This window comes from Ciona robusta, chromosome 10, assembly GCF_009617815.1.
Source record: "Ciona robusta chromosome 10, ASM961781v2".
Taxonomy (NCBI): domain Eukaryota; kingdom Metazoa; phylum Chordata; class Ascidiacea; order Phlebobranchia; family Cionidae; genus Ciona; species Ciona robusta.
In genome coordinates this window covers 8,007,711-8,023,128 of record NC_143244.1, presented here as the reverse complement: position 1 = coordinate 8,023,128, position 15,418 = coordinate 8,007,711, and the positions used below count along the sequence as shown (strand labels likewise).

General features: G+C 35.4%; 2 protein-coding genes across 5 annotated transcripts; one reads left to right on the top strand and one right to left on the bottom strand.

The window, feature by feature from the left end:
* Window positions 1-673: 673 nt before the first annotated feature.
* On the top strand, window positions 674-4,229 carry LOC149730422 (ciliary microtubule-associated protein 3-like). 2 transcript variants are annotated; one of them, XM_089886055.1, is made up of 6 exons: window positions 674-827; window positions 2,274-2,425; window positions 2,775-2,864; window positions 3,150-3,292; window positions 3,651-3,768; window positions 4,022-4,229. In XM_089886055.1, the coding sequence occupies exons 1-6, from the start codon at window positions 770-772 to the stop codon at window positions 4,085-4,087; spliced, it is 627 nt and encodes a 208-aa protein (XP_089742181.1). In that variant the 5' UTR covers window positions 674-769; the 3' UTR covers window positions 4,088-4,229. The 2 variants fall into 2 exon arrangements, with proteins under 2 accessions (XP_089742181.1, XP_089742182.1); XM_089886056.1 differs by lacking the exon at window positions 674-827 and adding an exon at window positions 1,691-1,828.
* A 1,361-nt stretch (window positions 4,230-5,590) lies between these two features.
* LOC149730421 (dipeptidyl peptidase 9-like) lies at window positions 5,591-15,389 on the bottom strand. 3 transcript variants are annotated; one of them, XM_089886002.1, is made up of 20 exons: window positions 14,936-15,389; window positions 13,949-14,158; window positions 13,592-13,760; window positions 13,106-13,216; window positions 12,522-12,632; window positions 12,151-12,212; window positions 11,816-11,916; window positions 11,332-11,566; window positions 10,801-10,960; window positions 10,338-10,414; window positions 9,820-9,890; window positions 9,612-9,693; window positions 9,010-9,121; window positions 8,418-8,560; window positions 8,016-8,162; window positions 7,545-7,647; window positions 7,137-7,186; window positions 6,724-6,866; window positions 6,344-6,455; window positions 5,591-6,131 (listed from the first exon to the last, which is right to left on the bottom strand). In XM_089886002.1, exons 1-20 carry the CDS (start codon window positions 15,281-15,283, stop codon window positions 6,039-6,041), a joined length of 2,640 nt encoding a protein of 879 aa, XP_089742128.1. In that variant the 5' UTR covers window positions 15,284-15,389; the 3' UTR covers window positions 5,591-6,038. The 3 variants fall into 3 exon arrangements, with proteins under 3 accessions (XP_089742128.1, XP_089742126.1, XP_089742129.1); XM_089886000.1 differs by having other exon boundaries at window positions 8,418-8,563; window positions 14,936-15,387; XM_089886003.1 differs by having other exon boundaries at window positions 8,418-8,563; window positions 13,991-14,158; window positions 14,936-15,385.
* Window positions 15,390-15,418: the final 29 nt, after the last annotated feature.

Genomic DNA, 15,418 nt, shown 5'->3' with positions numbered 1-15,418 from the left:
TAACGCGACGACATTTAAAGCGATAGTAGCGATTGTGACGTAAACTTGAGTTACCTGTATTATGACGTAATAAACGACCGTCGCGCGGAACTAAAGTATATTAAACGCAAGGCACAATATTAATACAAGAAGGTTCTTTAAATAATATAATAATGATAAAGATAATAATAGTTAAATAATTTAATAATAATGAATAGCAATATACCGGTACAAATTAAAATAGTTTTAACTTAAATATTACTCAACTTAAAATCTTGAAATACAATCCACATTAGTTGCAGAACCAACTTCAACCAACCATCCACGTAGTGTAACTGCCACGCATTGAAAGGCGAGTGTTTTGTAAGCGAGGAATGCGAGCCAATCAACCAAAAGCGGGGAGGGCTTAATCAACGTGGAAAATGTCCTTGGAGGATGTTTAATGTTGCTTGATGATTTTCCATCCGCTAACGGCACAAATTGACATTGTTTCCCACAATCACCTTTGTGACGTCACAGCATGGTCGAGGTAGCCGCAATAAACCAACAGCTAGGTGGCGGCAACACCACAGGCTTTCGATTGTTTGAACGCGAGAATTATTAGAGTTACTTTCAAATCACGTTTAAAACAACCTGCATGTTACCAGCTCTCTTGTTAAAATGTTTAAGATTTCTATTCTCCCTGTAGGTGTTGCTATAGAAACAGCGCCACCACTGTAAACATTTCTTATTTGTTTGTTTTTTATTTTTAACTAATTTTAGTTTTTACACAAGTAATATAGAATATAGAATGGATTCGGCAACTGAGTCAAATCTAACGTTTGAATTTGACGAAAATGAAAAGAAAGGTGTGTAGTCGTTTAGAAAGGTTTAAGTTTAAAACATAGGGCGCTGGTGAGGAATCCTCGGCTACGTTACAGATTAGGCTGATAGAAAGTGTTAGAGATTGGTGGTTGGGGGTTATAGGGATTAGCAGATAACGTACTAGTGGAAGGATTCTTCACTAACAGCAAACATAATTCATATTGCATGAGGAGGCAGTTAAAACAAGACAACTTTCTGTTCAAAATATAACACCCGACAACCTGGCATATAATTATATTGTACAATAATAGAGATAACATATTAGCCATGCTTTAACCCACTTCAGATATTCAAAAAGTTTATCAACAAAAATTTATTGTAGCTCTGATATCGTTATTCATTTGCAATATATTGTAATATGCAGAACTTTTCATTTCATATTTTTTCATTACTTTCATAATCTCAGTTATTATTCACTGGCATTTCCCAGTATGCAGAATACGGCAAATTAAAACCAGCCATTGTGTGTGTTATCGTTAAAAATCAGCGGCAAAACTTATACTCCCAAGAAAACGTATAATTGTTTTGATACAGATTTAGTAGTTGTTTAAATAATTGGGATGGAACAATTTTTTGTCACGCATGTTTGTGAATAAAATCTCATGTTCACCCGCCATGCTCTGCATACTGAGGCAACTTCACTGCATTACATCATATTGTTTTTTTCATAAACAAACCTTAAAATTAAGGAAGGCATTTAGCTAAAGCTACGTTTATATGCAAAGAAGTTGGTGTATGAAACAGAACACCTGTGTTAGCTTTGAAGCCAAAGCTGCGACAAAGCTTTATTAAAGTAAACATTGGCGAATTTTATAGGCTGTTATCTTTTTAGTTGAATTTCAAGGTTTATTTAAGTTGAATTATCAGTTCATCATTTATGTTTGTTTAGTTTTCATCATGAAATAAGTTGCTTAAATTTAATTTTTACTGCTTCCATCACTTCATCATCATCTAAGTTCATTGTCAGCAATAATGTATTTGGATTGTAAGTCGATGTATATTGTGTGTATTAACCAAACACAGTGCTAACTTTTCATTTAAAATAATTCAACACTTCTCGACCTTATGCAGCAACTCAATCATTCATTAATAACAAAACTTTGGCGATCTAATTTCCGAAACTACATTTCATACAACTTTTGTAAGCATGAAATAAAATGGTTTGACTTTCACAATAACAGTCAAAAAGGTTTGTGAACCACCTAGTAGACGACCCTTGGTTTGAGAAGCATTATACTAACACTGTAACACACATCATAATATAATTACAATCTCTTTATAATTGTGCGATCATCGCTTCATTGGTTACATTTCTAAAAATTATGTTTTAAATTTCAAAACATATTTTCCAACAACTACTAAATTTGTAAAGAATAATTTTACCCGAACAATACAATCGCCCACCGACCCTAATTTCACTAAACTTTTAGTTGAAGATCCGAACAAGAAGTCGGTTTCGTTTGGAACGACATTAGACCGCGGTTTATTCCCCCATATTTGCGCGCCTGATCGAACGGGGAATGAGTTATATCCACTGAGGGGGGCGCCACACAGGGGGCCTGGTTGCTATAACAACGCAGAGGTGACATCATGTACAAAGTAGATTTTATTATAATTCTGATGAAATAAAGCCAACAGTTTAAATACATTTTTTTCGAATGTAAAGTAAATAGCTCTTCTGGCATGACCTAGTTATTCCACAATTCATAAAATAACATTTTTGTATTACTTTTAAATAAAAGATGAAATAATTAAAAAAAAAGTTCTTCAAAAAGAAATAATGGGAGTTTTTAGAAGTTTAAAAACAAGAGTCTGTGTATCTATGCATGCTGTGACTGTGAAGTGTAAGAACAAATACTTTGTGCTTATCCTTCTCCCATATGCATAGGTTAACAAATACTTTCCCTTTATGCTCCCCATCATATATTCAGGTCAGCAGCTTCACTTACGATCTTGATAAATGGATTTGTAGCAAGCGAGGATATACATACGGCTCAAGAACGGACCCAAGATTTAGAAAAGTAATATTTTAATGAATAAATGCAACTTGTTTATCCTCGCATGGCGGGGCAACGACAGTCGTTATAACCTGGGTGTTTTGTTTTATACACCTCGTGACCGTTTGCAAGTTACCACATATGTAACTTTGTGGGTGATGGTTTTTCTGTATGGCTGACAATTTAGACAACCCATTAGTGAACACTGGGTTGGATCAACTGTCATTAAGTGGCTTGCCCAGGACACGTTCCCCCACAATGGTGGCTATGTTTAAATACACCACCCAACTTACTGCATTAAATACTCAGATTCACCAAATGATCACGCCCAGTCCGTCTCAATACCAGAAGAAATGGACGAACACATCAAAACCAAAGCCCGCATATCAACCGTTCGAAACATCAGCCATCAGGTTCAAACAACTGACTCAAGATCCAATGATCACACCCGGGTAACTTAAATCAATTGTTCATAGTTTTCCGATTAGACATAAACATGTTTCAATTAAATACAACTTACTGTGAGTTAATTTAATCTGTATTGTAAGTTTAGCAGACAGGATTTTATTTCCAATTTTTCTTTAAGTAGTTTTTATCCATAGTGTGTTTTAATGACTGTATTTTTGCTGCTAATTCCGTTCTCTTTATTGTTATAAATTTATCTGATATTCGTTTCTGTATTCGAAGAGATAAATACAAACTTAAATTATGTTGAAGATAGAAATATTTTGATTCCCGATTAAATAGGATATACAAGTGGACTTGAACCTAATGCATATTCATTGTAATCCACAATGTTATAATTATTAGACCAGGAATATATGAACATAATGTGGCAAGGAACCGGCAAGTAAAATGGCCACAGCAGTTTGGCGCGCCCATCAAACCAATCCAACCGAATATACAAAGGAAGACACTCAAAACTGAGGCAAGTAAACAATATACATGTGTAGATGTGTTGATGGTTACTAGAGGGTAATGGGTTCAAGACTTGATGCTGCTACTATTGTGGTGTGTCCTTGGGCAAGACACTTAATGACAATTCCTCCAAACCAGTGTTCACTAATGGGTTGTCTAAATTGTCAGCCATACATGCGAGGATAAATAAGTTGCCCTGACATGCGAGGATAAATAAGTTTCATTTGCATTTTAATTTGTAATTTTTCTTCATTACTTTACAGTTACTTTGTGACAAAGAATTCAAGAAGTTTCGAAACCGAGTTGCGTATTTTAAACTCTATTCATAAATATGCTGAATACAGCAATTTGGTTACTAATTTATGTTTTATGTTACTGTATAAATTTTAATCGTTGTCTTTAAAAAGTGTTAAATATTGTGTTTTGGTGCGCTGACAATTGTATGAAAATTAAAATACCCATTTCAACACAGTTTAATATGTTAGTATTGGTGATCTAATTATGGACGATTGCAGCAAATACTTTAGTGGATATATTTGTGAACGACAACTAAGTATCCGTTTAATAAATCCACTACAACGTTTAGGCAGTTCTGTGTAGTTTAGCCGCAATATTTGATCTTACAGCAGAAAAATTACAATAGTGAATGAATGAATGTAACTTACTTTATCCTCGCGTGGTTGGAAAACGACAGTCGTTATCACACGGGTTTAACACCTCGTGCCAGCTTACGAGTTACCATGTATGTTACTTTGTGGGTGATTATTTTTTGGGGGTATTTTTTATTTTTTGTATGACTGATAATTTGGACAACCCATTAGTGACCACTGGGTTGGAGCAATTGTCGTTAAGTGTCTTGCCCAAGGACACATACGCCCACAATGGTAGCAGCGACGAGCCTTGAATACATTACCTCTGGGTTACGGGCAGGCGCGCTAACCACTATGCCACGGCGCTGGATATAGTACCAACCACTTGCCATTGGTTGGTTTAAAACACACACATTATACTTACATTATTTAATACTCTTGACTAGGAGATTGCATCTTCAAAGACAAGTATGCAACATAATTGTTGTGGTAGGTTGAGCTTCCATGGCAATAATGTTGCAGTGATGCCAGGTGAATTTCATGGACTATAACATATAATACATCGCTGTAGTAATGGAATATTGAATAAGTAATGTAATCTACACCTAACAAATCAATCACTTGAATAAAAGCTGCAAAACCATCCTCAAATCAAGAACAGTTTCACTTACATATAAGACACACATTGCTAAATAAGCAGTTCTAGCAATTTACCAACGGAACACATAACGAGCTAGTAGTAAAACTAACCAAGCTTCACAATCCTGTATGACAACAATTTGTCTCTTAATTACAGTAATAAAGTTAAAAATATATCAAGTAATATTAAAACAAGAATCTTTAAACTAAACCTACTTACCTGACTGTCCATTCTCCATTGCTTAAACTTAACTATATTAACATAATAATAAACTTAATTGGGTTCAACATCCACGCTTTAAAACTGACGTTCTTTCCCACATAGTGTGTTTTAACAACTGTCGTTTGCTGTTATTTCTTTTCTCTTCTTTGTTTTAATTAATATAATCCTCGCAAAAAAATAAACATTTATCTTGAGATGTTCACATAATAAAAAAATCGCTCCATAGCTAGAAAAAAACTGATTGCAACAAACTGATAATAGTAGCAGCATCAAGCTTTGTACCTGGTTTCCTCTGGTTACCAGGCAGGGGTTCAGTGGCTTGCTGTTATTGCAAACTACTTAAACACCTCAGTTGTATTCTATACTAAATTACAATCAAGTGAAACTTTTTCAATTGTTTATTGAACATGTTTTGCGAACGCATTGAGTAATACTGTTGCTGACATAGTTACCAAATAAAATCACAATAAAATTCAAGTTTTTAAATAAAATTAACCATAGTACTTATACATGTTAAGAAATATTATAAGGCTGAATTCAATAAAGTGCTCCTCAACCCCTCGGTCACCATTTGATTTGGTTGGGTCGCCCACTACAGTGGTTGGTGTGGGGGATTTGGTTGGGTCGCCTACTACCCTTTTGAATGTTATTGTGAAAGTTTTTACAAAAGTTATAGTTTTCAGAAATTAGGTTGTCAACATTTTTTTTCAAATTTATGTTTAATTTTTGGATTGTTTTGCAAAAAGGTTGAGAAGCACTGATATATAACAAGCACCATTATAAACTTAAATTAAATTTTGTCTAAAATCAATTTCTAAATCAAAGTCATTACAAATGTTGTTGTAAAAATGAAATGACGGCAACCTCGAAATGTTCGTTGCTGTCGGGGTTGCGGATGCCGTGTCTTTCAGCGGGGTAGATCTGTAAGTGGGGTGGTATGTTACCTGGTTAACCTCGCATGGCGGGGCAACGACAGTTGTTATAACATGTGTATTCTGTTTCATACACCTCGTGCCGCTTACAAGTTACCACGTATGTAACCTATTTATTTTCGCAAACATGTATTTTCGTACAAGTTATATAAAACGATCTAATTATTCAAAAGTTTCTTCAATAAATGGATATGCACGAACCTGTAGTTGGTAAGGTTTGCAACATTTCACAAGCGCGCTTATAAGATCAGTAGTGTGGACAAAATGTACGTTTTCATCAATTAGACCGTGAACTATCAACAGTCTATTTGGCCTGCAAACAATATGTTTTATTTAAAACAATTACAATCCTGGCATAAAATATTGTATAGTAGCACATAATACAAAAATATCCTGATCGTGTTTTAAACAATTAACAACGGTCTATGGAAGTCGTGAAGATATGGTTTTATAATTCTTTGAATGTTTTTGTTTAGTAACAAGGGGACGAGAAAATTGAGTTAAAACGTGTCCCGTCTTCCCCCACCCTACTGTACATTATGTAGCTATTATAGAGGATAAACAATAATAAACAGACTTACTCGTTAGGGAAGCTAGCAGCACATCTTGTAACTGAGCCTTCATCATAAGCTTCAGGGTTTGCATCAGGTGTTCCCATGTACCTCTCCGTGTAACCGGTGTCGTATTTTGTCCAGTTAACCACGGGTGCTCCAGCTATTGCAACCTAATGTAGATCAATGCATGTTAATAAAACTGACATTGTAATTGTAACATACATATTAAAAAAACTTAACATACATTTTTGGCACAGCAAACACAGGGAATTTTAAATCCGGTTCGGCAAGGAAATCAAACTAACTGTAAGTTTCATAAGATACAAGAAATGACAAACTTTAATAAGTTATTTTGCAAAACAAATGTTAAAACCAGGCCTTAAAAGTTAAAAATTAACAAGTGGTTTTCGCATAAATTATTTAAATGTAAATAAATGTACCTTGAAAATATCGGGGCGTTGTGCAAGACCCATCAATGATAAATAACCACCTGGTGTAAAACATTGGTGTTGGTTATGTTTATATAAATATTATCAACATCTGTATAGTAATTTGTTTTATTTAAATATAACAACTCAATGAGAGTCCACCATACAATGGGTTGAACAGCCACACTTTTTAACCAATACCATTTCCTACACTTTTTACACATAGCGTGTTTTAACAACTGTTGTTTTGCTGCTTGATTTTAGAAATGAACGTATGTTTTACTGTATAGTATACACTGGAATATAAAAATATTTTCAAAAAAACTTCTTTTTTAAATCTTTTCCAACCTAATTATTACTCCATTATCATATATTCAGATTATTATTAAACGCGATATTACATTATAACACATAACCCACCATATGACCATCCATGAATGGCTACTCGTGTTAGATCCATATAATTCAACTTATGGGATAAATATTGTAATCCTTCAACTTGGTCGTCCATCTCCACTTTACCCTGTTATGGGGATTATTTAATATGGGGGTTATTTATATTATGTGCGGTTTACTTCCAGGGTAACTTTATATTATGGGGTTATTGTGCACCATATGTGGTGGCTTCATACATCTAGTGTGTCTGCTTGCTAGTTACCAAGTGGCTAACTTTAACTGTATGTGTGTAAGTTGTTATAACATGGGTGTTCTTTTCATACACCTCATGCCCACTTACCACGCATGTAACTTTGTGGGTGATTATTTTGTATGGTTGACAGACAACCCATTAGTGACCACTGGGTTGGAGCAATTGCGGTTAAGCGTCTTGTCCAAGGACACATACACCCACAAACAAACATACGTTTTTACATTTATTTTAAGTTAACCCACCATTTTATTTTTGAGATAACTTTCAAACTTGAGCCCCCTGTGCGTTGAACCTCTCCCATCAATAATAACAACCACGTATCCAAGTAATGACAACGTATATAAACGTTGGTATCGCAAACCTTTGAACGAGTTGGTCACTAATTGAACCTGCGATAAAATTATTTATTAATAGTAAGTTTGAGGTAAAACTTTATTAATGTTTTTTTAACTTTTTTTTAAGGTTATTTATATTTTCCCTTTTTTTGAAGAGATTTGCGACCATTTTATTTTTTTATTTTAAAGAAGACATTCGAGTGTCGAAAGTTTTAGAACACCATTAGTTGGACTTTATATTTTCGGCCTATTTAGTAATACTTGTTGTTAGCTGCATATATTTATTGGTACTTGCGCCATAATACATACGTGTGGTCCCCCGTATACGTACAACACCGTCGGGTACTTTTTCCCAACTTCCAAGTTACTTGGCGCGTGGTACAACCCGTGTATTTGATCGCCCGACGAATTGGTGAATGAGAAAAGTTGTGGAGGGGTGTAGTCTGGTACGCCTGCTGTAAACAATAAGTTTCCTTGAATATAATAATAAAAGTCATAAAATAATTAATAAATTTTTATTATGAAATTAACTGAAGAGATGAAATTAACATCAATACGACAGTTGTTATAAAACAGTAAGGATAAAATAAATGAAAGAGCATTTGGTTAAAAACCGTGGCTGTTAAACCTTATAAGAAGCAACTCACAGTGGGTTGCAAATATTTTATTAAAACAAAAATCTAATTAGAAGAAAAGTGTCTGTAAAAAACACAATACCAAAATTGTCTTTGCAAACTTTCGTTATACAACTTATTAGTGACGACTGGGCTGGGGACCAAGTTGTCTTGCCCAAGGACACATACAACGACATTGGTAGTAGCGGAAATGAGATTTGAACCCGTACCTCAAGTTACAATACAAATCAACCACATTAAGAAAAAAGTAAAAAGATGAAACTCACAAGATGAATCAAGTAAGTTGACCAACACCTCAGGTTGGGACGAACATTTGAAGATCTTGGCCGAATACAACTCGTGGATGCTGCTAGATACCGACACGTATTGTTCACAACCCTGCAGTAAAATAAGGAATGCTTTATATTGGAAACCTAAAGTTTATTAAGTGGTTAGCATGTTAGACTCTAGCCAAGAGGATACAGGTTCAAGGCTCGTTGCTGCAACCATTGTGGATGTATTGGGCAAGACACTATAACAGTAATTTCACCAACTCAGTGGTCACTAATGGGTTGTTCAAATTGTCAGCCATACAGAAAAACAATCACCTACAAAGTTACATATGCGGTACCTTGTAAGCGGGCACGAGGTGTATGAAACAGAATGCCCGTGTTATAATGACTGTCGTTGCCCCGCCATGCGAGGATAAATAAGTTACATACGTGGTGACTTGTAAGCTGACACGAGGTGTATGAAACAGAAAACTCATGTTGTAACACTGTCGTTGCCCCGCCATGCAAGGATAAATAGGTTACATACGCGTGCGTTCTAAATTTGTACACCCCAAAAAAATTAGATTTTACAAAAGCAACATAATATAACAGTTAACCTTGCTCATAGACACTGCATGTGAATATCCGAACTGAGTTAAACGCACAGGTTCCTGAGGATTGCTGTAAGATACTTTGTATCTGTGGTAAAGTAAAGGGTTTATACGTTGCTTTATTTAAGATTATCATTTAAAACTGCAATAAGATTTCTGAACGACAAATAGTTTGTCTGCCACCAACAGTATTAATGGGAAAGTTTTAACTTACAAATGACTTTCAAGCGGTGAATCCTTGAGCGCCATGAAATATACTTGTTGTGTGTCTTCGTTCACCCACAACTGTAAAACAGGAGAAATAAGTCGGAATCAAACGAACATTGTGTATTGGCACTTTAAAAGTTAAGGTTTTTAAAAATTGTTTAATAAATTGAAAGTTTTAGTTTTGATTTTTTGGTTATGCCTCATCAAGTGTTCATTTACCAAAGGTGTAAAACGGCAGAGCTGAAATAACTTGCTTCCATATTAAACCAATATTTCTCAAACTTCCATGGTTTGTGGACCCTTTCAGAGTCACTTAACACCCTCCTGCTTCATCAATAAAATAACCTACATTCGTTTAAACATATTTTCATATGTTATTTCATTTACCACTTTGTAGCAACAAGCTTAAAGGCCATGAGCGAAGGTCTGTATGAGCTCCCAAATTTTATTGTAAAATTTATATCATTTTATTTAAAGCTAACAAAATAATTTACGTTAGTCTTCGCAAACCTAGGATTAACTTACTGAATCTGAATGTTCCAAGACCTCCCATTCCCCACAAGTAAGAGGTGTCACTGTACATACACAATATCTTGAATCGCCTGTATATTATGACACGGTTACATGCAATTAAGCCTATTATACATACATGTGCAATGAAATTGGTGGATGAAACAGAACACCTGTGTTATCTTGAAGGTAAAGCTGCCACAAAGCTTCCCTAAAGTAAAAGACATCAGCTTTTCGAGCTGCCCTACTCAGTCAAGCTCTCGAGTATTTCTAATGTGTTTGATATTCCAATTGTTAAACACAGGTTTAATAATACAAAATGTATTTCATTTTAAATTGGAACAGTTTTTTCTGTATAAAAGTTAAAAAGATTAAAGGATACCGGGTTCAAAGCTCGGTGGTGCTACCATTGCATTATTAAACATCCCGCCTTCTTATGTTAAACATATACAAGACCATGATTGCCACACATTGTTACCTGAAACAAGATCCCCGGTGCTGTGTCTCTTTGAACTGCAAGGCTGTTTCAGTTGCGAGCTGATAAGATATAAATGTCTGTGCCCTGTATGTTCACTTGCCCAGATGAAACGAACTTCATCGGGAAGATTATCTTTGAAAAAGTAAATCGTGTCGTGGACCTGCGTGGAAATGTAGAAGAACTTTCATTATTCGGTAGTTGGAAAATATTTTCAAAAATCTGGTTAAATAAGCAGAAAAATGGGTAATAGAAACTAAACGGTTGAAGTGGTGATAATCCTCTAATCAACCAAGGATAGTGGCAATCTCTTGCATTTCGAAGCTCGTTGTTGCTACCATTGTGGGCATATGTGTCCTTAAGCAAGACACTTAACGGCAATTGCTTCAACCCAGTGGTCACTAATGGGTTGTCTAAATTATCAGCCATACAGAAAACAATCACCCACAAAGTTATGTAACTTGTTAATGAGGTGTATGAAGCCACTATGTTATATTATAACAATAAGTTATAAGTTATCAACAAGATACCTACATTGATCCAAACATCCGATGTCTCTTCATATAATATTTTGACATTCGAATATAAAGAGGTTAAAGTGGTTGTCGGTGTATCGTCAATCATCTCGATGTCGACCCCATTACCCACCCCCTCGGCGGGGTAAGATGGTTCAACACACCCCCCACTACTACTGTGGGTAAAACGGGACAACGGAATATAAACAACGGCAGTTTTTTGCTGCTTTCGGTCCAGAAGTTGAGCCCATACTCTGAAAAGAAAAAAATTTATTAAAATTTGATAAAAATTTTAAAATTTATTGAAATATTATTGGTCAATGGCAATTGATATGAAATAGGTGAGTCACTGAAACATAATGTTTATTTATTTCTTGATTACGATAGCGAATAACATGCCAATATACAACCGAAAGAATTAACAGCAAAACTACCATCGTTAAACGGGCTCTTTTTTGAGTTATACCCCAACAAAGTAAAATTCTAATAAACAAAGTATTCACCCCTTTCCACTAGGTATCCATGATATTCTCACTATGTATTCCAACCATGGGAATATTTCATGCAAAGGCTCAGATAGCTTTCTTGTGATAAGGTTTTGAATCTGTGTGAAAGTCAAATGTAATTTTCGTTTAAAATGAGACAAGCCTAATCACTTACAAAGTTACATACATGGTAACTCGTAACCGAGCACGAAGTGTATGTAACAGAACACCCGTGGTTTATTCCGCCACGCAAGGATAAATAAGTTCATTTTTACATTTTTTATAGAAAAATAGTTATTTTTCAGTGGTTTTAATTTGAACAGATTAACGTGATAGCACAAACAACTCGTTACCTCTCCATTTCCAGTGGTTGTGAATTCAACCAACTGTAAAGTTACTCGCGCATTCGGGGAACCTGGAACAAATATTTTAAACAGAATGTTGGTATTTATAGATATTAACGTTAGAGTAAAACATCAAAATATCCAATATCTTTATATAAAGCAAGGATAGTCAGACACAAAATCCTAACTTATTGGTTGTAATGTTTACTGATTAATGCAGGGTAAGCCTGCCCACTCTGCCACCCCAGGTTTTGTGCCCATGAGTCTGTTTGTGCATGGTAAGCTTATAGTAAACTGGTAAGTGGGCACGAGATATATGGAACAGAACAACCATGTTATAATGACTGTTGTTTTCCCATCCACCAAAACACCAAACGCACCTGGTGTTGGATATCTATAAGAGTCGCAACTCGGTTGACCCAAAGGGTTCGAGATTTGAAGGATTTCAACTTCAGATTCATCGACAAGTTCATATAGAATGCGGTGAACACCTGGGGTAGAATTCATGATGTTATGACTTGTATATCACAAGGCTGGCACGAGTGTTAACAATATCCAAAACAAAGTTCATGTGGTTAACTCAGTATAATTGAATATGCTTTCAAAAATCTGGTTGAATAAGCAGAATCGGGTACAAAAACACATAAAATATAAAAGTGAAGATAATTAAAACAACGAAGAGACGGGCATTAGCAGTAAACGACAATCTTTATATACATACAATGGGTAAATAAACTAAAAACTTCCTGAGTAAAAGTATCAGATAAAAACAAGCCTGCTATACTGATGATAATTACAACAAGTGAAGTTTGTATAATTATTTTATCCCATTTTAAAGCGTTTGTTCAAATTTTTACCCACAATACATATATGGTAACTCACAAACGGTCACAAGATTTATGAAACCCTACTACATGGTATAGATAAGTCCCGTAATATAAGAAGTAACCAAGCTATTTCAAACCTGCAGGGTTGTTAGGTTGCCACCAGTACCCGGTGTAGCGATCAAATTCCTCTTGTACGATATATGAGGCAATGCCAGCAGATAAATAATTATCCGTTTTGTTCTTACAACCTGGTGTTTAATAATCGTATAATAAACGGTATTGTTACATTAGTGACAAAGTGGTTAAAGTGTTTGTCCTGTAATCGAAGGACCAGGGTTCAAAGCCTCCAACATATTGTTCTCATGAAACAATTAATGGCAATTGCTCCAACTTACTGAAACTAATAAGTTGTCAGCCATACAGAAAACTGTCACCCACAAAGCTTCATTCGTGGTAACTCCTAAGGTGGCACGAGGTGTATGAAACAGAACACTATTGTAGTCTTGTTATAACGACCGTCGTTGCCCCACCATGTGAGGATAAATAAGTTACATTTAATCATTTAGACACCACACAACATCCAAAGATAAAATAAACCTCAATAAAACTATCTATTCAAATACCTTTATGGAAATGAGTGAGCCTTTTTTCACACCCACTCCCAGTGTGTGTCACCCATATATCGTTATCATGGATAAAAGATATGAGGTTTGGGTCGGTTGGTGAAAACTTGGGGTCCATTCTACTGTGTTGGCAACTTGTGTCAACATGTTTAGGTTCCACGACATAATTCTGCGAGTTAATATAAAATATTTAGCCATGGGTTTATGTGATGTTCACATTATTTAATTGATTCTATGCACACAAAATGACGCAAGTTGTAATAAACCAGATTTCGTATGTATCTGCATGTAAAAATGATGATGATTCAATGTTTGTTGCATGGGTTGAGTTGGTGAGTCAAATTACTCCCAATCTACCATAAGAAACATTCCAGATCGAATAGAATATTTTGATTCTACCCTTCCAAGATCCTCCATCCTTATTGTATATATGCTGCCAGTAGAAGGGAACATGAGAACTTGGTTGTTGAAACTGATGTGGTATGACGTTATACCATGAAACGAGACCCTTTTTCTCTCGCGTAAAAGTTCTTCCTCTTTTGAGTATTTGTCCGTTTGCAAATTTGGCTGAGACAACAAATATAGGTTTTAGTTTCGAGGAAAAGTTTGAGCTAATCTAGAAATTCTTGGTGGCAGATGGCAAACGCAATGGTTTTTGTTATATAATTTATGTAAACAATATACCAGAGCTTAATTGTTTAGTTGGGAATAAGGTGTTCTCTGCGTTCCACATTTAATAATTTATTAAACATCAGTTTTAATGTGCTGTGTATAACATTGTTTATTTTATTAATTTGCGTCCCTAACAGATACAGAAGAAGCAATTGTATTGTGGGCGTATGAATCCTTTGACCGGTACCTCTAAATTGTCAGTGTGTCGCAGTGTTTCTGAAGTGTAACCTAAACGTTAACAGAAAACTAGTTTGGGCTCACCGTAGTATGTTGATAACTGTACAGTCGTGATACACTGCGCACACTGCGGCACACTGCACACACTGACATTTTAGAGGGACCCTCCTTTGACAACTAACTGTGATTGCTCCAACCCAGTAGTCACGAATGGGTTGTCTAAATTGTTAGTCATACATAAAAACAACCACCCACAAATTTACATACGTGGTAACTCGTAAGCGGACACTAGGTGCATGAAACAGAACACCCATGTTATAACGACTATCATTGCTCTGCCATGCAAAGATAAATAAGTTACATTGCCTTTACTGTCCTAGTGTAGAATCCTCCCGTAAAGTTACAGCAAAAAATGGACAAAACGATAATATGTTAGATGTAGCATGTGTAATTAATTTAGGAAACTATTTTTTTATTCAAAGTGTTTAGATCTACCTGAAAATATCCAAAAGCAGAATTCCATTCGGCTGGCTTATCTAATGTTAGATTGGTTGATGTGTTTGGTATGTCCACGTATAATAAGGTGTTTTCTCTTTGACCCTGAAGCACACCCAAGAAGAAAAGACGCGAAACTTTATTTTCAGAAAACTCAGTCCCAGTTTCGTTTTGACCCGTGTCAGTATTGTTTAAAACAAACGTAAAATCGTGCGGGACTTTTTGCGCAAATTGTGAGTGGATTTTACGAGAAGATCGAACACAGTGGCGAATTTCTTGCCATGCAGATTTTCCTTTATAATCAACACTTCCAGGTGTAATAGATTCTTCAATATCTGCAGAACTCATTGTGGTTTGCCGATAATAACAGCACACGCAACCTTACGGAAAACTAATTTTAAATTTCCATCAATTCGCATATGTCACCAAGATGATTCTAATACTTAGTACACAGATCGTGAACTTAGGCGCCATGTTTGATCT

Excerpts from the sequence above, each read along its gene's own strand:
- LOC149730422 (XM_089886055.1), top strand. The coding sequence starts at position 770 with ATGGATTCGGCAACTGAGTCAAATCTAACGTTTGAATTTGACGAAAAT. Across the intron at positions 828-2,273 it reads TGACGAAAATGAAAAGAAAG|TTGAAGATCCGAACAAGAAG; the intron begins GTGTGTAGTCGT and ends CTAAACTTTTAG. Across the intron at positions 3,769-4,021 it reads GGAAGACACTCAAAACTGAG|TTACTTTGTGACAAAGAATT; the intron begins GCAAGTAAACAA and ends ATTACTTTACAG.
- LOC149730421 (XM_089886000.1), bottom strand. The coding sequence starts at position 15,283 with ATGAGTTCTGCAGATATTGAAGAATCTATTACACCTGGAAGTGTTGAT. Across the intron at positions 13,217-13,591 it reads GCTCACTCATTTCCATAAAG|GTTGTAAGAACAAAACGGAT; the intron begins GTATTTGAATAG and ends ATTAAACACCAG. Across the intron at positions 8,564-9,009 it reads CAACTTACTTGATTCATCTT|CAGGCGTACCAGACTACACC; the intron begins GTGAGTTTCATC and ends TATTGTTTACAG.